Here is a 23310-nt window from a genome sequence, read left to right on the forward strand (position 1 = left end):
GACACCATTCTCTATACACAGACTTTAAACGCAAACCTGTGAGAAACGCTGATGGTGCTCACTTGCGCATTAAGAATGAATTCTATAGTTATGCGCATTTGAATATATGTGCGCAGGTTTGTAATTCCCTACAAACCAAGCCTTAACAAATTATTTGTCTGGCCTTAAACATTTTTAGACAGAAATGTATCACTTCAGGGTAGATACGCGAAACCGAAATTATACCGACAACGCTTTATCTGTAGAGTGGTAAAGGGATCCTCCACAGGGAGAGGCTAGTTGGCACTGCGTTGTCATCGGGTCCAGGCGAAGGTCCTTCGTCAGATCAGGATCCGGCAGGCTGCGGGAAAACCTCGGGATAGACAAAGACACTAAAATTAGCGTAGATGCCATTCTTCTTATGATGTAACGAGTACATCAGGATTTATGGGAAGTGTTCCCAGTTCCGGCTGACCTAATCTATGCCGCCTAACATTGAATTATAGAAGTCTATAATGTATTCTGTGAATGCTAGGTCAAAGAGATGTTTCTTTAATCTAGCTTTGAACTGACAGAGTGTGTCTGCTTCCTGGACAATGGTAGGAAGACTGTTCCAAAGTTTTGGGGCTGAATAGGAAAAGGATCTACCGCCAGCAGTCGATTTTGATATTCTAGGTATTATTAACTGACCGGAATTTTGAGATCGCAGTAGACGTGAAGGACTATAATGCGTTAAGAGCTCGCTCAAGTACTGCGGAGCTAAACCATTTAGTGCTTTGTATGTAATTAGCAATATTTTTAAATTTATAGATGTTTAATAGGGAGCCAATGCAGTGCTGACAGAACTGGGCTAATATGGTCATACTTCCTGGTTCTGGTAAGAACTCGAGCTGCTGCGTTTTGAACTACCTGTAGTTTATTAAGCGTGCAGGCCAACCGCCCAGTAGAGCATTACAATAATCTAGCCTTGAGGTCATGAACACATGAACTAATTGTTCCGCATTTGTCAATGAGAGCATATGGCGTAATTTAGATATATTTTTAAGATGGAAGAAAGCGGTTTTACAGATACTAGACACGTGACTTTCAAATGAAAGATTGGTATCAAAGAGCACACCCAGGTTCCTAACCGACGACGAAGACTTAACAGAGCAGCCATCAAGTGTTAGACAGTACTCTAGGTTATTACGTGTGGAAGTTTTTTGTCCAATAATTAGAATCTCTGTTTTTTCAGAATTTAGTTGTAGGAAATTACTAGTCATCCAATTTTTTACATCAGCAATGCATTCCGTTAATTTTGTGAATTGGTAGGTTTCGTTAGGTTTTGAAGAAATATACAGCTGAGTATCGTCGGCATAACAGTGAAAGCTAATTCCATGTTTCCTAATGATATCTTCTAATGGTAGCATGTACAGAGTGAACAGCAGCGGTCCTAGTACTGAGCCTTGTGGTACGCCGTACTGAACTTGTGATCGATAAGACATCTCTTCATTTACTGCTACAAACTGATAACGGTCAGATAAGTAGGATTTAAACCATGCTAGTGCAATTCCACTAATGCCAACATAATGTTTGAGTCTATTTAAAAGAATGTTGTGGTCAATGGTGTCAAATGCAGCACTAAGATTGAGTAAATCTAATAGAGAGATACAACCACGATCGGCTGATAAGAGCAAATAATTTGTGACTCTAACGAGAGCTGTCTTGGTACTGTGGTACGGTCTAAATCCGGACTGAAAATCCTAGCAGATATAATTTATTTCTAGAAAGGAACACAGTTGTGATGATACTGCTTTTTCTAATATCTTTGACAGAAAAGGCAGATTCGAGATCGGCCTGTAATTGACTAGTTTTGTAGGATCAAGTTGCGTTTTTTTAAACAAGCGGTTTAATCATAGCTAGCTTAAAGGAGAACTCCAGCGCAAAATGAACCTTTGGTCTAATTACACATTGTTACCTAGTCAACCGTTATCTGAGATTTGTTTTCATGATTATTGAATGTAAATAGTTTTATCTCTAAAAACAGTTTAGCCTATAACACTAGTATAACGCTCGATCAGTCAATTAACGAAACGCCGATCTAAATGCGCTGGACCATATGAGATTCTACACAGTTCAGCGCATTTAGATCGGCGTTTCGTTAATTGACTGATCGAGTCTGTTTTTCTAAGATGGCTTCTGCTTGTATACGTGAAGTTGACTGTATGTATAAAATATCTTCTTATTAAACTGTCTGGACACTGACAAAGTTCTCAATGCTTCGGTTTGAAGGTAGGGACCCTCATTATGCTGCTGTGTTAGTGTGGGGCTATTTTGAGCCTTGTTAGTGGTATTAACAAGCGATTTGTATTTGTCATTACTCCATGCCCCATATACTAGCGTTATACTAGCGTTATAGGCTAAACTGTTTTTAGAGATAAAACTATTTACATTCGATAATCATGAAAACAAATCTCAGATAACGGTTGACTAGGTAACAATGTGTAATTAGACCAAAGGTTCATTTTGCGCTGGAGTTCTCCTTTAAAGGTTTTTGGTACGTATCCTAGAGACAAAGATGAATTAATGATATTAAGAAGAGGATCTATGACATCTGTAAGTATCTCTTTCAGTAGCTTAGTCGGTATAGGGTCTAACACACATGTTTTCGATTTAGATGAATTAACGAGTTTATAAAATTCTTCCTCTCCTATAGCAATAAATTAATAGAATTTTTCCTCAGGGAGACTACAATGCACTCCCTGATGCGATACTGTGGTAGACGGTTGCGTAGTTATTATTTTGTCCCCGATATTATCAATATTATCAAAGATATTATCAAAGTGAAGAAGTTCATAAAGTCATTACTGCTGTGTTGCTTGGAAACTTCTGGGTTTGAAGCTTTCTTTTTCGTTAGTTTAGCCACTGTTTCAAATAAATACCTAGGATTATGTTTATTTTCTTCTAATAGAGTTGAAAAATAAGCAGATCTAGCTGTAAGCCATCGAGCTCTCTTTCCATGAAACGCAAAATACCTCTAGTTTTGTTTTCTTCCAGTTGCGCTCCATTTTTCTGGCTGCTCTCTTAAGGGCCTGAGTGTGCTCGTTGTACCACGGCATTGGACTATTTCCAGGGCTTAATTTGAGCCGGAACACGCCGGAACATATTCCGTCACCTCCGACATTGGATCCGGAACCTTTTTTATTGGATCCGGAACCTTTTTTATTGGATCCGGCACCTCCTGTGTCACTAAAATTAATTGCCTAGATGAAAAAAAAAAAATACTGTTTGTGTAGTGTTCAATGTTTGTGACGCATGACTTGCGCGCTTGTTGTACGAGTTGAGATTGCTGTTAGCCTCGATCGTTTCACTCAGGGGAAAAATGTCAAAAAGACAGGAAAGTTTGCTTAACTTTTTCAAATACGCTGGACAGTCAGATCCCAAACAATCAAAAATCGTTTCCGCTGATCAAAAAGGAGACCACGGTGGACACAGTAGCCTAGTATCGATATCTCGTTATTTCGACATAATAAGGGGACATTCTAATCTGCATTAAACGTTCTTATAGCCTAATGGTTTTCTATGGGAGGAAAATGCTTAACCGTTCATATTATGCGCTCATCTGATTTTTTGTACATAGCATAGCCTATTTGTTAGGATTTTAGTATCATAATGATTAGGCTAATAAATGCATGCGCAATTATCCGTGAACTTTTTTTTTGAACAAATGCCTTTCAACTTGTGTGTGCAAAATTCAGAATTAAATTAATGTGCTGAAATTTGTACAAATAGAGAGTAGGCTATGTAGGCCTAGGCCTACTATACTGTTGTAGCCAATAAAAAAAGCGCGTTTCATATTTGTTAAAATATTATGTTTTTTTTTTGTTTTTTTTTATGTTGATTTATGAAAAGTGAACAGCACGACCGAGTAAGATAGGATGCGCAATGTGAGACATGGAGCGGGTCAGACATGATTTTGACCTTTGAAGTTGTTATAGAAAGCCTTTCTTTAAAGTGAATTTCGTTTTGTATAAATTGTATCTTAATTTTTATACATTTTTCATCAACCAATTGCCTGTATTTAATGAATAGGCCGACGAAACAAATATAACGGAGGCGCCCGTGCGCTCACTTGCATTGCACGTAAACTAGAGCATATCCTAACTTAACGAAACTCAGTGTATGCCTCACACAGACATGACAAATACATAAAATACACAAAGCTTGAAATGTCTTTAAATGAAATAATTCAAAACTAAAAAAGAAAAAGGCTACTCTCTGATTATGTAATCCATTATTAGGCTTATTTATGTGCATTTCTCTCTATAAGCGCGTTCACACGGAGATGACGATCGTCAACTTCATCTTTGCAGCCGAGTCGACACTTTTAGAGAAAACACTTGTTTATTAATAAAAATCAATACACGTGTCACTGGATTTACAGATGCACGCACACATATTATTTCGAAATAACGAGATATTGTGTTGAAATAACATTATTATTAATAATAGCCTACATCTTTTAGAATAGGCTAGGCCTATTTGATTGAATGCTGAATGTTGCGCTTGTTCAATTTAATAAAATTAAAACTTTAATTGTGATCATTAACATAACTGAATATTAAATATTTAGTGACCAAGTTTTGCGCAGCTCCCCATCAATGATCTAGCAGCACCCACTCAGCACATGCTGTCCCTGCAGAGACGTAGGCAGTGTAATTTTTTTGTTGTTGTTCCGTTTCCTCCAACCCCCGTTTTGAGTCACCTCCCAACCGACCTCCCACTTTACAAATTAAGCACTGACTATTTCCTTTAATCCTCAAGTGCAACAGAGCAACTGTGTCTAAAGTGCTGGAAAAGAGAGAGTTAAAAGTTTCTGTTGCAATAACAAGTTCTTCTAAGATATCCGGGATACTGAGATGATGAAACTGATTAGAAAGATTATTGATAAAGCAATCTTTAGTGGCAGAATTTATAAGTCTAACATATTTATAACACAGAGTTGGCTTTGCAGCCTTGGCTAAATGTAATTTACACGAGACTAGATAGTGATCTGAGATGTAAATCTTAAATGTAATTTAGTTACATGATGTAAAAAATTACATGAGTTGAATATTGTATTCATGACAACAAATGAACATGCGTTTGTATTTAGGTTTGCTTGGAAAAAGCTGGCCCAAACCGAGGTTTTATGTCTTCAATTATTGAAATAATTAAATGTTTAGTAATAAACTTTTATGACAGAAATATTAGCCTACTAGCCTACATGTAGCCTAAATAATTAAATTATTTCATTATTTACTAGCCTAATGCTAATGTCTAGAATTAAGTGTGAATCTTCGTTTTAAGTCGGTCTCAAACTCAGCCTGTGGGGGGGTTGGGGGTTCAGGAGGTGTTAAAGGATAATTCCGATATTTAACACCTTGAGTCTATATTGTAGTTTGTTTTGAATGAACAAGAGTGGTGGATAACATTTTTTTGACTGGTTCCTCTCTCGAGTTTTTGACTATAAAAGAATTGGCCATGGACCCATTTAACATTGGAGTCAATGGGCATGTCTGAAAATGTCATTAAAACAACCTTTAACATTAGTTTTCAAAACTGTGCAACTCACCGAGTGATTAGTGATGTTAGTTGATGTTCCAGAAACAAAAAGTGTTGCGAAATACAGTTTCTGTCGTGTTTTATTCGTCATCTTGTAAAATCCCATTGAATTCTGTTGAAGGACTGAGTGTTCGTTAATATAAATGCGCTACCGGAAACGGAAAGGGGGCTGTTTACATTTGGTCGATGTAGTCTTTTTGCTCGCTTCCGTTTCTCATAAGGCTAGCGAGCAGAGCAACTGTGCTCCGGGAGAGTAAGCGAAATAAACAAACAAAACCTTGAGAATATTGAAAGACGTGACCACTGACCAGTGCAATATGAAGTTGAACTCGACTGTGACCGTGAGTGTCCCGCGAGACATAAACATCGGTTATCGCCATCAAGTGGTCGGGAGTGTGCTAACGCTTCAGATTCAAATATTGAGCGGAAGTTACACAGTTGTGAAGTGTCTGAAAAAATAGTTCCACTATAGCAAAATAAACGGACTGGAATCATATATTACGACGATATATTGTTTATAATCATCAACGAACACCACTAACCACTCGGTGAGTTTAACAGTTTTGTAAACGAACATTATTGGCTGTTTTAATGACATTTTCGGACATGCCCATTGACTCCAATGTTAAATGGGTCCATGGCCAATTCTTTTATAGTCAAAAACTCGAGAGAGGAACCATTGTCAAAAAAATGTTGTCCACCACTCTTGTTCATCCAAAACAAACTACAATATAGACTCAAGGTGTTAAATACCGGAATTATCCTTTGTAATGTTCTGTCTTTCATATGCAGAGTGAGCCTGATGACCAGGCAAAGGCAAAATACTTTTAAAGATAAATCTCTCGATGTGTCCAAATGTAGGCCCTTAAATTATAAATATTGTAGTTTTATGTATTGTATTTAAAGGGGTTTCACACACACTTTCAGTTGAAGTGTTCAATCCATTTGTTTCAACTGGTTTTTGTAGAGTTTTAAAATGTTTGAGCTGTGTGTTTGTCAACAATCTGGCATTATCTAAACATGAACTATCGACGAAACGCGTTCTTGCCAACTAAACGAATGCAAGTGAGCTGCAGATACAGAGCTCTTTTATTCACGATCAACCTCGTTTTATTGTACGGTGAATTCAACCAGGCATTCTGTTTCTTTGAAGCAATCATTTGTTAGTTTTTTTTTCTGTGATTTGTCTGGATGACACAGCGACATATACAGTATTATCAGCTGTATGATGTGTTTTAAATCTGTAATGTTTCATTTTGAGAGAGACCCGGCGCGTGCAGTGCCGTGCAGGGAGACTAAATAAACTAAAATAAAAGAGATCCAGCGCGAGAGAGAGGCAAAGAAAAACGCATGATCTTAATTGTTTTGTAGACTATAGCCTACTGTTTTAATTGTTTATTTAGCTGCAATTTCTTTGGCAATACAAATTTAAAATGTCGCAAGAATAAGATTCAGGCTGAGATTCAATCTCGGATCGCTTGAAGCTCCGTGAGGCTCGTGCTGTTGCGTTGTCCACAGAGCTATCGTCGGACCGCTGTTAAGATCACGTCTTATGCTCTTGCAAAGCCTCATTGATGTAGCCTAATATTTTAATATTTTTCTATTGCAATGTTTTGTGTTGAAATGTTTTCATTATTTATTAAATGTATTAAATTTAATTTCAGTCTTGTGATTATATGAATTAATTTAACTAGGCCTACATGTTTCACTTGCATTGATCTGTTACCACATTTCAATCACTCTCAATGAGCCGCGGCGTGGCGGCAGATTATTCAATAGAGAGAATAAACTGAGACTTTTCAAAGTCTGCGATTGTAGCGCCTCTTAGTGGTCAAAGGGAGCAAATACACACCCGCAGCGGCGGTAAAAGTATTATTCTGGTTGATTACCAACTGTAGGCAGTCATCTGAAAATGTGTTTTATGATAATCTTCTCTAACATTATCATGTATTCATAAAAGCTGTATTCTGCATTTTTTTGTGGTTCCTTGCAAACACATCAACAAATATATCAAGATTCAAATTATTTAACTGAATTTTCAATTTTGATAAGGTTATTCCTTTAAATCTAAATTCTGGACTTATAAAACCTCATTCATTGAGTGATTTGACAAATCATTTGTAATTAATAAAAGACTTTGCACAGTCGAGTCTGCTTCATATCACCTACTAAAAAGGCAAGAAATTAATGTAGGGCAAAACTAGACGATATAAATTAAATATTGAAATCTAAATTTCTTTAATGTGTACATCTGTTCTCTGGTAGCTGCTGACTCTTTGCTAAGTTTGCATAGTCATGAATCATGATTACTTGATATGTAGTTTTGTAAAGTCTAATATAAGCAACAGCGGACACTTGGATAGTTTAATATTATTTCTCACTTCGTGAACATGTCAATGTCAATGTCAATGTCAATGTCACCTTTATTTATATAGCACTATTAAAACAACACAAGTTGACCAATGTGCTTTACATTCTCACTGAAAAATAGAAAGAAAAACATCCTACAAGAATAAAAACAAGATAAAAACATTTAAGACGGATATGCCATGGCAAACAGATATGTCTTAAGTTGTGTTTTAAAAACATGTACAGAGTCAGCATCCCTAATATATGATGGCAAGCTATTCCAAAGTCTTGGCGCTACTACTGAAAAAGCACGATCCCCTTTCTGGCTTGATTTAGTTCGTGGAATTTTCAGAAACTTTTGAGTTGATGATCTCAAGGTTCTTCCTGATTGATACTCCATTAACAGGGATGATAAATAAGTCGGTGCAAGGTCATGGAGTGATTTATACACCAATAAAAGAAGTTTAAAATCAATTCTATATTGTACAGGAAGCCAGTGTAGAGCGATCAAAGATGGCGTGATGTGTTCTCGTTTTTTAATATTCAATAATAATCTCGCTGCCGCGTTTTGGACCTTTTGTAGCCGTAGAATGGAAGCTTGGCTAATACCCTTATATAAAGAGTTACAATAATCAAGTCTTGACGATATAAGTGCATGAATAGCAATTTCAAGGCTCCTATACGTCAAACACGATTTCATCTTAGCCAAGTTTCTCAAGTGAAAGAAACTTGTCTTCACCACATGGTTTATCTGTGCATTTAACTTTAGGGAGCTATCAATGTATACGCCCAGGTTTTTAACACGTTCTTTAACATGTATTGAAAGTGGGCCGAAATTTACCTCCGCTGAGCCCCTTGTTCTTCTGGACCCGCATACAACAATCTCAGTCTTATTTTCATTAAGATATAGGAAGTTAGTGGCCAACCATGATTTAAGTTCAGATAGGCAGGCCATTAGAGGCTCCAGGCTACTTCCGTTTGTTAATGGTAAGTATATTTGCAAGTCATCTGCATAGCAGTGAAATGCAATGTCATACCTCCTAAAAATGTCTCCCAACGGCAGCATGTAAAGTGAAAAAAGTGTTGGGGCCAGGATAGAGCCTTGTGGCACACCGCATATCAGTGGTGTAGAACTTGATGTATACTGGCCGAATTTCACTGCCATGCTTCTTCCAGTCAGGTATGACCTGAACCAATATAGGGCCTTCCCCTGAATCCCTACATATTCCTCTAGCCGCGACAGCAACACCGCATGATCTATTGTGTCAAAGGCTGCGGTTAAATCTAATAATACTAACACTGCTGAATCACCAGAATCCACTGTCATCAATAGGTCATTGAACACTTTTACAAGGGCAGTCTCTGTAGAATGAAGCCTCTTAAAACCAGACTGGTAAATTTCACTAATCTTATTCTGTTCTAAATAATCCTGTAATTGATTGAGCACCACTTTTTCTAAAATTTTAGACATAAATGAGAGATGCGAGACTGGTCTAAAATGATTCAAGTCAGTTGGATCTAAGTTTGGTTTTTTTAACACGGGTTGCACAAAAGCCTGTTTCAGCATATTAGGAAAAATACCTGTATCTAAACTTTTATTTACAATCTGTAGAATACTAGGACTGAAAGTAAATATTTTCGTTACTTGTATCTTTTTTTTTTGGTGTAGCTCGCCTCTAATGAACATGTGAAGCTCCTTCTCGACTAAAGTGCGCAATCTCGCTTTGAGTAATTTCTTCTTGACATAAAAGTTTTATTTCCCATTACTGTCACCCACAGGACAAATTGTGCATTGCACCAACGTCCAAATTTAGGGGGGCCAAGCATGTTGACACGGGGACACTATTTTTATTTTTTTTTACTCACCAGATCCAACAAACATTTCAACATTCAGGAGGTGGCCTATCTCAGTTGAAAGCCCACTCACCACGACAATGTGCCGGCCATGAGTGGGGACACAAGACACACTTGACAAACAGACAAATGCAGACGGGACAAAACACAGATAAACAGATAAAGAAATTGAAAGTCTTAACTATAAACAAAAATATAAACAATACAACAAAAATATAACATTTACATAGACGTAACATTAAATTTAACTTTTATTTATGAACATACACTCTTAGAAGAAAAGGTTCTATATAGAACCTTAAAAGGTTCTATAGGCGCTTCGTATTTGGAACCCCTAAAAGGTTCTATACAGAACCCTTTTTAAGGGTTCAATCAAAAGGGGTTCATTTAGGGGTTCATTCATTCATTTTGTTTTGTCAAATAATAGCCTAAAGAACCTTTGTGCCAAAAGGGTTCTTTCTTGTCATTATAGAACCTTTTTAGCATATAAGGTTCTTTGGAGTTGAGTAAAGAACCCTATGGTTCTATATAGAACCCCAGTGAACCCTTTTTTTCTAAGAGTGTACAACCTTTTAGGGGTTCCAAATACGTAGCGCCTATAGAACCTTTTAAGGTGTAGTCAAGTATAAACTGTAGGAACTGATAGTTACAAAGCTCATAATGTACTCTAAACTTGAAACTCTTGAGTACAAACAGTATTTAGAAAAACACTGGATTAACTTATAGGATGATTGCAATTTTAAACTTTACCATAGTATATAATTACATTAAACCCAATGCCAGGCAGTTCAGGGGAGCATACAAACGCCTACTTGTGTGAGGCACCAAGTGAAAACAGGCACAAGCAACTGTTTGCTTCGAGACAACACTTACATTCTCAACTCAACACCTGTAAATGTTGCCCGCAGAATGGAACTGCAGTTGGTGGAAGTGGGTGTGCCTGAAGATAACACCATTCCTGACCTCCCAGATGTATGCAGCCTTTCTGAATACAAAGAGGCAGCGATCAGCTACATCACAGGATTTGTGGTTAAGAAGATGAAAAAGAAAATCACCTGCTTGCCTTGCTCACAGGCATTAACAACTGATGTTGCTGCACATGATTTCATTCATCTAAATGACCGAGGCGGTCTGCAGAAACCATCACCAGGCATGACCACAGAGAAATACATTCAGAGGAGGATCAAAACAAATGGAGGTGAGCTTCCCTGTGGATGTGGAGTCACATTGACCAGTGTCAATCAGGTTCCTGCAGATTGTGCCGATAAAGATCATGTGTTGAAGTGAATCACATTCATGTTCTGATGGCCTCCTTGTGGTATTGCAAAGTCAGTTTTAACCACTGCTAGTGATGATTTCAGCCCCATTCACACCATAAGCACGCAATCATGGTAATGACACAACTAGTTATTTATTTATTAGAATATACATGTTGTCACATAGGTTATTATTAATAATGAAATTAATTAATTAAATAATTATTAATAATGCAATTAAATCAGAAAGATGGATTAGTTAGAAAGAAAGAAAAAGAAAGAAAAGAAAGATGGATTAGTTAGAAAGAAAAGAAAGATGGATTAGTTAGAAAGAAAGAAAGATGGATTAGTTAGAAAGATAGATGGATTAGTTAGAAAGAAAGAAAGATGGATTAGTTAGAAAGAAAAGAAAGATTAGTTAGAAAGATAGATGGATTAGTTGGAAAGAAAGAAAGATGGATTCGTTAGAAAGAAAGAAAGATGGAATAGTTAGAAAGAAAAGAAAGATGGATTAGTTAGAAAGAAAAGATGGATTAGTTAGAGAGAAAGAAAGAAAGATGGATTAGTAAGAAAGAAAGAAACGAAGAAAGAAAATAAATAAAGATTAATTAGTTAGAAAGAAAGATGGATGGATTAGTTAGAAAGAAAGATGGATTAGTTAGAAAGAAAGAAAAGAAAGATGGATTAGTTAGAAAGAACGAAAGATAGATTAGTTAGACAGAAAGAAAGATGGATTTGTTAGAAAGAAAGAAAGATGGATTAGAAAGAAAGAAAGATGGATTAGTTAGAAAGAAAGAAAGATGGATTAGTTAGAAAGAAAGAAAGATGGATTAGTTAGATAAGAAAGAAAGAAAGATTAGTTAGTTAGAAAGAAAAAGATAGATGATTAGTTAGAAAGAAAGATGGATTAGTTAGAAAGAAAGAAAGAAAGAAAAGAAAGAGATTAGTTAGAAAGAAAGATAGATGGATTAGTTGGAAAGAAAGAAAGATGGATTAGTTAGAAAGAAAAGAAAGAGAAAGAAAGAAAAGAAAGATGGATTAGTTAGAGAGAAAGAAAGATGGATTAGTTAGAAAGAAAGATTAGTTAGTAAGAAAGAAAGAAAGAAAATAAAGAAAGATGGATTAGTTAGAAAGAAAGAAAAGAAAGATGGATTAGTTAGAAAGAAAGAAAGAAAGATGGATTAGTTAGAAAGAAAGAAAGATGGATTAGTTAGATGGAAAGAAAGATGGGTTAGTTAGAAAGAAAGAGTAGTTAGTTAGAAAGAAAGAGATGGATTACTTAGAAAGAAAGAAAGATGGATTAGTTAGAAAGAAAGAAAGATGGAATAGTTAGAAAGAAAATAAAGATGGATTAGTTAGAAAGAAAAGAAAGATGGATTAGTTAGAAAGAAAGATGGATTAGTTAGTTAGTAAGAAAGAAAGAAACGAAGAAAGAAAATAAATAAAGATTGATTAGTTAGAAAGAAAGATGGATTAGTTAGAAAGAAAGAGATGGATTAGTTAGAAAGAAAGATGGATTAGTTAGAAAGAAAGAAAGAAAGAAAAGAAAGATGGATTAGTTAGAAAGAACGAAAGATAGATTAGTTAGACAGAAAGAAAGATGGATTTGTTAGAAAGAAAGAAAGATGGATTAGAAAGAAAGAAAGATGGATTAGTTAGAAAGAAAGAAAGAAAGATGGATTAGTTAGAAAGAAAGAAAGATGGATTAGTTAGATGGAAAGAAAGAAATATTAGTTGGTTAGAAAGAAAGAAAGATAGATGGATTAGTTAGAAAGAAAGATGGATTAGTTAGAAAGAAAGAAAGAAAGAAAAGAAAGAGATTTGTTAGAAAGAAAGATAGATGGATTAGTTGGAAAGAAAGAAAGAAAGAAAGATGGATTAGTTAGAAAGAAAGAAAAGAAAGAAAGAAAAGAAAGATGGATTAGTTAGAGAGAAAGAAAGATTGATTAGTTAGAGAGAAAGAAAGATGGATTAGTTAGAAAGAAAGATTAGTTAGTAAGAAAGAAAGAAAGAAAATAAAGAAAGATGGATTAGTTAGAAAGAAAGAAAAGAAAGATGGATTAGTTAGAAAGAAAGAAAGAAAGAAAGATGGATTAGTTAGAAAGAAAGAAAGATGAATTAGTTAGATGGAAAGAAAGGTGGGTTAGTTAGAAAGAAAGAGTAGTTAGTTAGAAAGAAAGAGATGGATTAGTCAGAAAGAAATATGGATTAGTTAGAAAGAAAGAAAGATGGATTAGTTAGAAAGAAAAGAAAGATGGATTAGTTAGAGAGAAAGAAAGAAAGATGGATTAGTTAGTTAGAAAGAAAGATTAGTTAGTAAGAAAGAAAGAAACGAAGAAAGAAAATAAATAAAGATTGATTAGTTAGAAAGAAAGATGGATTAGTTAGAAAGAAAGATAGATGGATTAGTTAGAAAGAAAGATGGATTAGTTAGAAAGAAAGAAAGATGGATTAGTTAGAAAGAACGAAAGATAGATTAGTTAGACAGAAAGAAAGATGGATTTGTTAGAAAGAAAGAAAGATGGATTAGTTAGAAAGAAAGAAAGATGGATTAGTTAGATGGAAAGAAAGAAAGATTAGTTAGATAGAAAGAAAAAAAGAGATGGATTAGTTAGAAAGAAAGATGGATTAGTTAGAAAGAAAGAAAGAAAGAAAGAAAGAAAGAAAGAAAGAAAAGAAAGAGATTAGTTAGAAAGAAAGATAGATGGATTAGTTGGAAAGAAAGAAAGAAAGATGGATTAGTTAGAAAGAAAGAAAAGAAAGAGAAAGAAAGAAAAGAAAGATGGATTAGTTAGAGAGAAAGAAAGATGGATTAGTTAGAGAGAAAGAAAGATGGATTAGTTAGAAAGAAAGATTAGTTAGTAAGAAAGAAAGAAAGAAAATAAAGAAAGATGGAGTAGTTAGAAAGAAAGAAAGAAAGAAAGAAAAGAAAGATGGATTAGTTAGAAAGGCACGTGGTATGCATCCAAGAACACATGTACTTTATGTGCAGGGTCCTCAGGATGCAAGAAGTAGGGCTTCATGTTGTTGATATTTAGGTCAGTGCCAAGTTCCCTTATCATGCTCAAGTTGCTTGTGGGGGCATCACACATAAGTGAGACAACTTTAACAACTTTAACACCAACCTCATGAAGCCTGCTAAGGGTGCGGGGAGAGAGTGTATAGATGGGAGGTTAGGAGTGCCGTCGCTAGTCCCGGCTGGACTTTGCCCCTTTGAAACGGATTTACGGTGGGATTTCCCCTTTTGTGACTGAGACTGTCAGACATCAACATAAGTGCTGAAGTGAAGACACACCGCGACGACGCCGCTCTCATTGCCCTTCACGGAAAGGTGTGGAATAAAATAAAAAGGTGAGAAACGGACCTCGGGTCGGGCTTAAAATATAACCGTAATGTTCGGGTCAGGTTAAATTATTTCGGGTACGGGCCGGGTTCGGGCTTAAGTTTTAAGCCTGTGCAGACCTCACTGCCATAGGCGCATCGTTTCACTATCTTGCTGAAATTGCAATGTTTGACGGAGGTCCTTCTCCTTAGTTACATTTGCTGAGCTAGGATTGGACGAGAACAGTCCGGGTTTTGCGAACGGTCAACTGGGAGGGGCAACGTTAAGTTAAGCGAGTTAAGTGGTTTTTATAAGATAGTTTTTAAATTAAACTGATGTATTAAATAAAGCTGTGTTTCGTAATAATAGAGGGTGATAGTAAGGGTGGGTGTAACAAAAACCGGGAAGGTAGGGAACAGTCATAGGTACCGTTTTACACATGCATAAATTTGAGGTTTTAAATGAGTTTGAAGTGCCACTGTGATTGATCCGAGGGGTTTGTCACCAATGAAGTGAATGAATTGGCTTTATGCACAGCTGCACTACTTCCTGAACTTCAGCCAGCTCCTTTGTTTCCTGTCTGCCATTATTGAACAAACTGATTAATCCAGGGGGCTGTTCCATAAAAGCCGCTTAGAAAAGCGGGGATTAAAGTCCAAAACCCGACTTGAATAAACCTAACAAATAAGTTGGGGCTAAAGCGGTTTCATAAAAGGTAATTCAAGTTCACGCAATCCTACTAATTTGATCCAGGATTATCTAGTCTGAATAACTGCGTGTGCACGCGTTTCTTAAGCAGCCCTGGAGGTCGATCATAGATCAAATCGATCCACCATCAAACTGCATATATTTTGTGCTGTTTTATGCGTTTGAGACATGGTGTTTGCAAAACTTACATTTCACAGGAATATTCTCCATCTGAAAATCTTAGAAAGTCGAGCAAATAGTTCCATTTTGCTGTAAACTTCACATTGAACGAGCGCTGCTGCGCGCATGCGCGCCAAATCGGAGCGCAATAATTATGACTAATATACATTTTGCTTGGAAAATGAATAGGCTATGCGATATTTTATAACACCAGAAATATCTTCTAATTATAATAATTTATCTTTAGGATGTTGGATCAGTTGCAGTGAACTTATATCTCATTAAACTCAATATATTTTATACTTATAATAAAACAATTGAACAGAAGTAGGCCTAATTCAGGGAAGAAATTTTTAAGAAACCAAATATAATAAAGATATAAAATATAGTTTTGGGTTTAGGACCTATGCTACTTAATAAAGATGACTTATACTTATTTAATTAGAATCCTGAGAATTACAGCTTTTAAAGCAATCTTTTTTTTTTTTTTGGAGAAAGCAAGAAGGTTTGGTTAGATTTAGTTTATACAGTGCATTATGGAGAGGATAACATGAAATTAAGAGTAAAAGTATACATTTTGAAAAGATATGTGCAACTCTAAAATCAAAGAATATTACATAAAATAAAGGAATACATATTAGCCTATAACTAAATAACCTTCCCTCCCTTAATTCTAGTTATTTGTTATTTTATTTATTTACTTATTTAATATTTGATATTTAAATAATATTACTTTAATAACTTATTATGAATTATGTGTCATTATAAGAGTTTGATATAAATATGTGAATGTTTGATTTTTTCCATTTTTTTCATATGTAAAAGTGTCTAACTATGTACTTAATGGTTGTTGTTCTAATTGTTTTTATGTGTTGGTGGGTATTATCACAAAAGAAAAAAGTAGACGGAAAAATAAGATTTATTGGGGGAAAATATTATGTCTTTAAAGGAACTGTCCATTTGTATATTTGTGTTAAATGTATTTGAATTGAAAGACATAATAAAGTACATAATATATATATATATATATGCTAAAATATTGGTTGTTGGACATTAGATGTGCCTTATTTAGAATTTTAAACCTACAATTTAGTGTATTTTTAGGATAATAACTGTAAAGGGACTATTGTAATGGGGTAAATCAAGTGTAGGTTAATACAATTACTAAGCTCAGATTCATCTTACCAGTTTAAATGTACACTCTAAAAAATGCTGGGTTGTTTCAACCCAATTTTGGGTAAAATATGGACAAACCCAAATGTTGGGTTAAAAATATAATGTAAAAATTTAACCCAACGGCTGGGTTTGTCCATATTTAACCCAAAATTGGGTTGAAACAACCCAGCATTTTTTAGAGTGTATACTGTGCTTTTGTTATTATTTCTTTTAAATGTTGTGTTTCATAATTTTTTTAAACTATCTAATTAAATCACAAAACATTCAGCCAGTAAGAAAAGAAAACCTGTAGGATATATATATATATATGTATAAACCCCGACATATATATGTTTTTAGGTCTATATTGTCTAATTTATCATTGTAGCCTTATTTAAGTTGATTTTCTTTACTGTATATTTATTTTTGGACTTATAGTGGTTAATAAAGTCAAATAATGGTATGAGAGATTGTCAGTAATTGTGTTCCTATTGGTCAGTGTTAGAGGATCTGTGCAACAACTGAGGCTTAGCCTGACAGTTAGCCTGCCCTGGACCAGGCTAGTTTCCCAGCATAAGTTGCCAGGGTAACTGAGTTTGAACTATTTTAAGTTTGCTTTATGAAACAGAATCAACCGACAATAAGTCTGACTAACCAAAATAAGTCTGGCTTGTATTCTAATCTTGTTTTATGGAACAGCCCCCAGGTGTGTCTGATTATTGTTATTTAGGTCAGGCACACCTGGATTAATCAGTTTGTCCAATAATGGCAGACAGGAAACAAAGGAAGTTCAGGAAGTAGTGCAGCTGGGCATAAAGCCAATTCACATAGTGCTCTGTGTAGTTCTATGGCTTTCCAGGTTGTGTTTATCATGTCGTTGTAGTCCCCTCTGTTAATAAAACTGTATTTTGATTGAAGTTGTGGTGGTGTGTTGCCAGACCATACTGGCTAAAATAATTAAAGGTGGTGGCAGCAGCCTATTGAGAAAATTAATTGTTCCAGCATTCACCAGTATCCTGAATATTGTAGCATTTAATTTCTCCTTGTCCTCTCTTCACTTAACTATATGTTTTCACTTTATTATTGTACACACATTTGTTAACAGCACGCTGCCAGCAAGCTACTGTAAGTTCTTTAGTACAAAGCTTATGCCGGTCTCAAGCTGGTCAAAAAAAAGAAAAAAGAAAAAAAAGCAGATTTAGGTAGGCAGATTTTTACACTTGAAGTCATTCTCTTCAAAGTGAGCCCTGCAAAGATGAGATGATGTTGTTGGTTTCCAGTCCTTTATGGAGCTTATATTATGACAAAATGATTTGAATTTGAATTGTGTAAATCTGAATTATTTGCAAGTGTAATCTATCAAAATTGAATTTTAGGTGGTAGTTTAAATAGTTCTGAATTTGAATTTTTTTAAACGAATATTGAACATTTGAAATTTAACAAATTGAAATGTTTTTATGGCTGAATTTTATAGACATGTATTTTCAAACAGTAATATTCAGTTTAAAAAAATTCAGATTCAAGTTTTCAAGATGAAGAAATTCAGAACTTCAAATTCAGTTTTCTAAAATTCAATGTCAAAAATTCAAGTTAAAAAATTCAGATCTGACAGAAAGTAGGTCACAGGTCATCCACAGGGAAGAGTAGATGATCTCAGAAAAGTCGAACAGAGCATTTTGGCCAATTGGGGACTGCGGAAGTTTTCCAGCGCGAACGTGGTGGTGGTTCAAGAGGTTGCCACTCTCTGACTCTTGTCATGAATCGCCCGGAGGTCTATTACATGTACGACGCAGTCTAGACCGGACGCGAACGGTGCGACGCGACCCGTGGAATCCCCAACAGCACACGGATTCCCCATCCTATTTCTGACCTAGTCCCAGCTCTTTGCAACAGTCGCTTCAAGCTGTGTTGCGTCGCGCCGCTCACGTCCTGTCTGTGTAACTGAGGTCTAGTAGACACGGTGGCGTTCTAATCAATTTTACACAAAATGTAGGCTACTTTAAAACAAACACCAGAGACCGCTTAGACAAATGTCCCACGTGCTGAGAACGCTAACCTAACATATAAACACAAAATCATTCATGTTTAAGAATCACTTAACGTTACCTCCCGGGCGATTCATGACAAGAGTGGACATTCTAAAACGCTTACGTGAAAAACGATTAACGTGGCTCACTGTACGAAGACAGTGATATTAAAGGATCAAACTCAGTACAAATCATATTAATAAACCATACTTTGTATAAAAAATCAGATGAGCCCAGAATATGAACGCAACGCGTTTAATTAAGCATGTTCTAATCATAGAAAACCGTTATAAGAAAACGCTTAACGTGGCTTAATAAACCTTAAATGGTCCTTAATAAACCATAGGCCTACTATGTATAAAAAAAATCAGGTTTAAGGTTTATTAAGCCACGTTAAGTGTTTTCTTATAACGGTTTTCTATGGTAAGAACATGCTTAACGCGTAATTAAACGCATTGCGTTCATATTCTGGGCTCATCTGATTTTTTATACATGGTTTATTATTATGATGCGTAGGCTACTGAGTTTGGTCCTTGTCTTTGTACAGTGAGCCACGTTAAGCGTTTTCTTATCGGTTTTCTATGGTAAGGAAATGCTTAACGCGTTGCGTTCATATTCTGGGCTCATCTTATTTTTTTATACATAGTATGGTTTATTAATATGATTTGTACTGAGTTTGGTCCTTGTCTTTGTACAGTAAGCCACGTTAAGCGTTTTCTTATCGGTTTTCTATGGTAAGGAAATGCTTAACGCACAATTAAACGCGTTGCGTAGGTATTCAGGGCTCATCTGATTTTTTATACAAAGTATGGTTTATTAATATGATTTGTACTGAGTTTGGTCCTTGTCTTTGTACAGTAAGCCACGTTAAGCGTTTTCTTATCGGTTTTCTATGGTAAGGAAATGCTTAACGCACAATTAAACGCGTTGCGTTCATATTCTGGGCTCATCTGATTTTTTATACAAAGTATGGTTTATTAATATGATTTGTACTGAGTTTGGTCCTTTAATATCACTGTCTTCGTACAGTGAGCCACGTTAAGCGTTTTTCACGTAAGCGTTTTAGAATGTCCCTCAGAGAGTGGCAACCTCTTGAACCACCACCACGTTCGCGCTGGAAAACTTCCGCAGTCCCCAATTGGCCAAAATGCTCTGTTCGACTTTTCTGAGATCATCTACTCTTCCCTGTGGATGACCTGTGACCTACTTTCTGTCAGATCTGAATTTTTGAACTTGAATTTTTGACATTGAATTTTAGAAAACTGAATTTGAAGTTCTGAATTTCTTCATCTTGAAAACTTGAATCTGAATTTTTTTTAACTGAATATTACTGTTTGAAAATACATGTCTATAAAATTCAGCCATAAAAACATTTCAATTTGTTAAATTTCAAATGTTCAATATTCGTTTAAAAAAATTCAAATTCAGAACTATTTAAACTACCACCTAAAATTCAATTTTGTTAGATTACACTTGCAAATAATTCAGATTTACACAATTCAAATTCAAATCATTTTGTCATAATATAAGCTCCATAGTCCTTCCGTCTCATGTTCACCAACCATTGTTTAAGTCTTACTGCTTCATGCTTACCTAAAGGAAAACTGCAAAAATATGTTTTTTTTTTTTTTTTTTTACTAATGTTTTAATTAGCAGAAGTGTGACAATCCAAGATTTGATCATTTGTAAATATACGAATGATGTTTAAGGTTAAGGTTTATTCAAGTGAAGTACAATTAGGTTAGCAAATGATGTAAAGACTTAAGTACACAGCAGTAAGCAGAAAAAAATACATATGTTTAAAGGGTATTTATGTAACACATGGAATAAAAAATAAAAAAAAGATTTTATCACCTTATATCTAATCATTTAAAGCAATTGTATCTGAAAAAGGGACTGATAATAAAAAGTAGATTTCTTGCCAACTCGGGTGTATTTAAATTGAAATGTTATGATTTTATTGTTTATCAATACTGTTATCTCTACTCTTATGTTTATTCTGTTAATTCAGAATATTATTATTATTTTGAATATATATAAATGTTTCTCAAGCAGCAATAATAATGTTTATAACAGCAAAATCACTAACCTTATATTAACTCTATTGTTTAATGATATCATCAGATTAGTGCATCACTTATGCAAGGTCTTCACTTGTCACATTTTTTATTATGTAGATTTTTTATTTTTTATTAGGCTTGTTCGACTTGAACCGGCGCTGCACAGGCCGATCTGTTTGTGACATCAAAGTACAGCGGTGGGTACAGTTACACTCACAGAACACTGCACTTATTCGCAATCACAAAACTTTATTATTTGCTCGTGCTTTAAAGCTTTGCCGAATAACTTAAAGGCAAATTTTTTGCATTGTGCTTGTATTTTCTGTTTTAGACGCTCTTACGGCAGATGGGGACAGCCGGCGTCACCCAATTTACTGGCTGTGCAAAAGTGGCTGTGCTGCGCAAGACCGAGCAGGAGGGACTGGACGACACCATTCAGACGTCAGAGGACCATGAACTGTAAATTGGCTAAAGAGGACAAATAATGAAATAAGGCTAATAAGATGAATTTGTTTTTAGCTTAAATGTTGTGGTGTGGTCAATGTTTTAGGCTAGGCTATAGGCAGCTTTCAAATGTTTCATCACTTTTTAACATCCTGGTTGTAGATAAAGCAGGATATTTATTAGGATATTTAATTTAGGGCATTATTTTCGTATGCCTAGCAATCATTTAATATGGCTTAATAACGATTGAAATTCCATTGAAATCACATTGATCCTTAGTTCAGTTGAAATTTCAACATTGTTTCAAAATTCCTGATAATAGAAATACCATTGAAATTACGTTGATCTATGGACGGGATTTCAATGTTGTTTCAATATTAAAAAAGGGTGCAAAATGATGCAGAATCAACATCAGAGTTTGACGTTGATTCAATGACTTAACGTTGACAACAGAATGTTGATTTAACATAGTTTCAATGACTGTTTGCTATCTGGGCCACCTTTCAATTTCGCTAGTTGAGTGAGCTGGTCGAGGGAAAGAAACATCTGAAAATGGCTGCAAAAGAAAAAAAAACTTAAAAAGGATGATTAAATGTAATTCCTGTGGTCATAACCATACACAACCAATCGACTTAACCCTTTTGAATAAGTAAGGTGGGGGTGGTGTTTTTTGAGATCTGTAATTTAAAGCTACAGTCGGCAAGTCTGGCAGATTGAGGGGACTTAGCCAAAATATTGAATGTTTACAACTCTCATGCCCCTCCCTCACTCGTCAGTGCGTGTGCACTTTTTCTCTCCGCCATCACGCTTCGTACAATCCAGCACATCTGCGACCTTCAGGCGTGTGCATGTGATATTGTAACGTGCGCGAGGGGGGATCTGTGGCGTGTGCATGAACTGTGATTGACAGTCATATCTCATACAGCCCTGCGCTGACTGGACCAGAAGAACCAGGAGCGAAGGATTTTTGCAAAACAAATAACAGGCTCCAGGTGGAGGTAGAAGCGCAGGTTTTTTTTCTAAACTGGCTGATTTATGTTGTTCTGTCGGAGCATAGTGTCGGTTTCAGTGAATTTGATCAAACAAATCTTGCCGGCTTCAGCTTTAAGTAAAAATGCCCTTGTACTATATAAAGGATACTAATGCATACATAGTTTTCATTTTTATTGGACTATTAGGGTCATTCTATGGAAATGTAAATTTTTCTGTCCCTAGCCTTTACAGAAATATTACACTAAAAAAACACTTTAGAATTACAATTTCTTTACATTTTAAAATAAAACAATATGTTATTTGAACAATTACACCTTCTTGACCCATCAAGTGGCATTATTTAATTTTTTAGTAATTATAGAATTCCAAGCGCCGTAGAAGTGCTCGTCCACACAGTCTTGTACAGAGGGACAATGCTTTATTTTGAGGTCAATAACATGTTTTTACACCATTTAAAATACAATAAAGTACACATAACTATCTAATATATTATGTAAATGACATAAAAAACCAAAATGCAGAATAAATATTATAAAATGTATAATGAAAGTAGTGGTCCCCTGGAGTTGTGTCACTGGTGTTACCGTTAAATGAAAATCTCTTATTTTGAAATAAAAATCACACTGATGACATCACTTGACTTCCTTCTTCCAGTTTCCTGAATAACTATGAAGTAAATAGTACGATAGTAAATAGGCCCATAGTAAATCCACTAGCTCTTTTCAGTTATCAGAAATATTCTCATTTATCTCATGATTTCAGTCACTGGTATGACCTACTTTATTGTTAGGGAATTGTAAAAATCTAGAATACAAATGGATTAAACTACTTAATTTACTTAGTATACCATGACCGACAACATGTGGTTTGATACCTTGCAGCAGCCATTTTGTAAAATGAAATTTTCAAGAAAATTGTCACTGGTGTTACTGTCACTGGTGTCACCTTTCTTAAGGGTAACACCAGTGACTCCCATTTAAAGATAAACTTTATCCAAAGCTATTCATTTACGTAGATTGTATGCCAAATGTAACAATTTAGTCTAATTTACTTAATTATAGTTGAAGAATAATGATATTTGGTCTTATGCATGTCATTTGGTGATTCATTGTGTCACTGGTGTTACTGTCTTTTTTTTTTGTCACATTAAATACAATGTCACATGTGACATGATAATCATTTTACATCCATTTAATTCTGCAACACTCAAAAGTTAAGATTTAAAGGATTGCATCATTACTTGATTTTAACTGGTTTTCAAATATTTTCATTGTTATAGCATGAACTATGAACTAACATCAAATGAACTAACATCATTCAAGCACACTTTTAACAAACCTGATTAAAATAAATAAAACAATCTCCTTATTTGTTGCATTATTCTTCAGTAACTCTGACTACATGTGCTGAAAAAAAAATTG

General features: G+C 35.2%; 1 protein-coding gene across 2 annotated transcripts; it reads left to right on the forward strand.

The window, feature by feature from the left end:
* Positions 1 to 1322: 1322 nt before the first annotated feature.
* On the forward strand, positions 1323 to 23164 carry LOC307003788 (uncharacterized protein). 2 transcript variants are annotated; one of them, XM_079622608.1, is made up of 4 exons: positions 1323 to 1493; positions 10674 to 10963; positions 20589 to 20649; positions 20784 to 23164. In XM_079622608.1, exons 2-4 carry the CDS (start codon positions 10675 to 10677, stop codon positions 20935 to 20937), a joined length of 504 nt encoding a protein of 167 aa, XP_079478734.1. In that variant the 5' UTR covers positions 1323 to 1493; position 10674; the 3' UTR covers positions 20938 to 23164. The 2 variants fall into 2 exon arrangements, with proteins under 2 accessions (XP_079478734.1, XP_079478733.1); XM_079622607.1 differs by lacking the exon at positions 1323 to 1493 and adding an exon at positions 4959 to 5144.
* Positions 23165 to 23310: the final 146 nt, after the last annotated feature.

This window comes from Phoxinus phoxinus, assembly GCF_949152265.1.
Source record: "Phoxinus phoxinus genome assembly, chromosome: 9".
Lineage (NCBI taxonomy): Eukaryota > Metazoa > Chordata > Actinopteri > Cypriniformes > Leuciscidae > Phoxinus > Phoxinus phoxinus.

Bases quoted from the DNA above. Each gene is read 5' to 3' on its own strand.
- LOC307003788 (XM_079622607.1), top strand. From the start codon at position 5,092: ATGAACATGCGTTTGTATTTAGGTTTGCTTGGAAAAAGCTGGCCCAAA. The intron at 5,145-10,673 runs GTTTTATGTCTT...TGTTGCCCGCAG, and splicing joins AAAAGCTGGCCCAAACCGAG to AATGGAACTGCAGTTGGTGG. The intron at 10,964-20,588 runs GTGAGCTTCCCT...ATTTTTTATTAG, and splicing joins GAGGATCAAAACAAATGGAG to GCTTGTTCGACTTGAACCGG.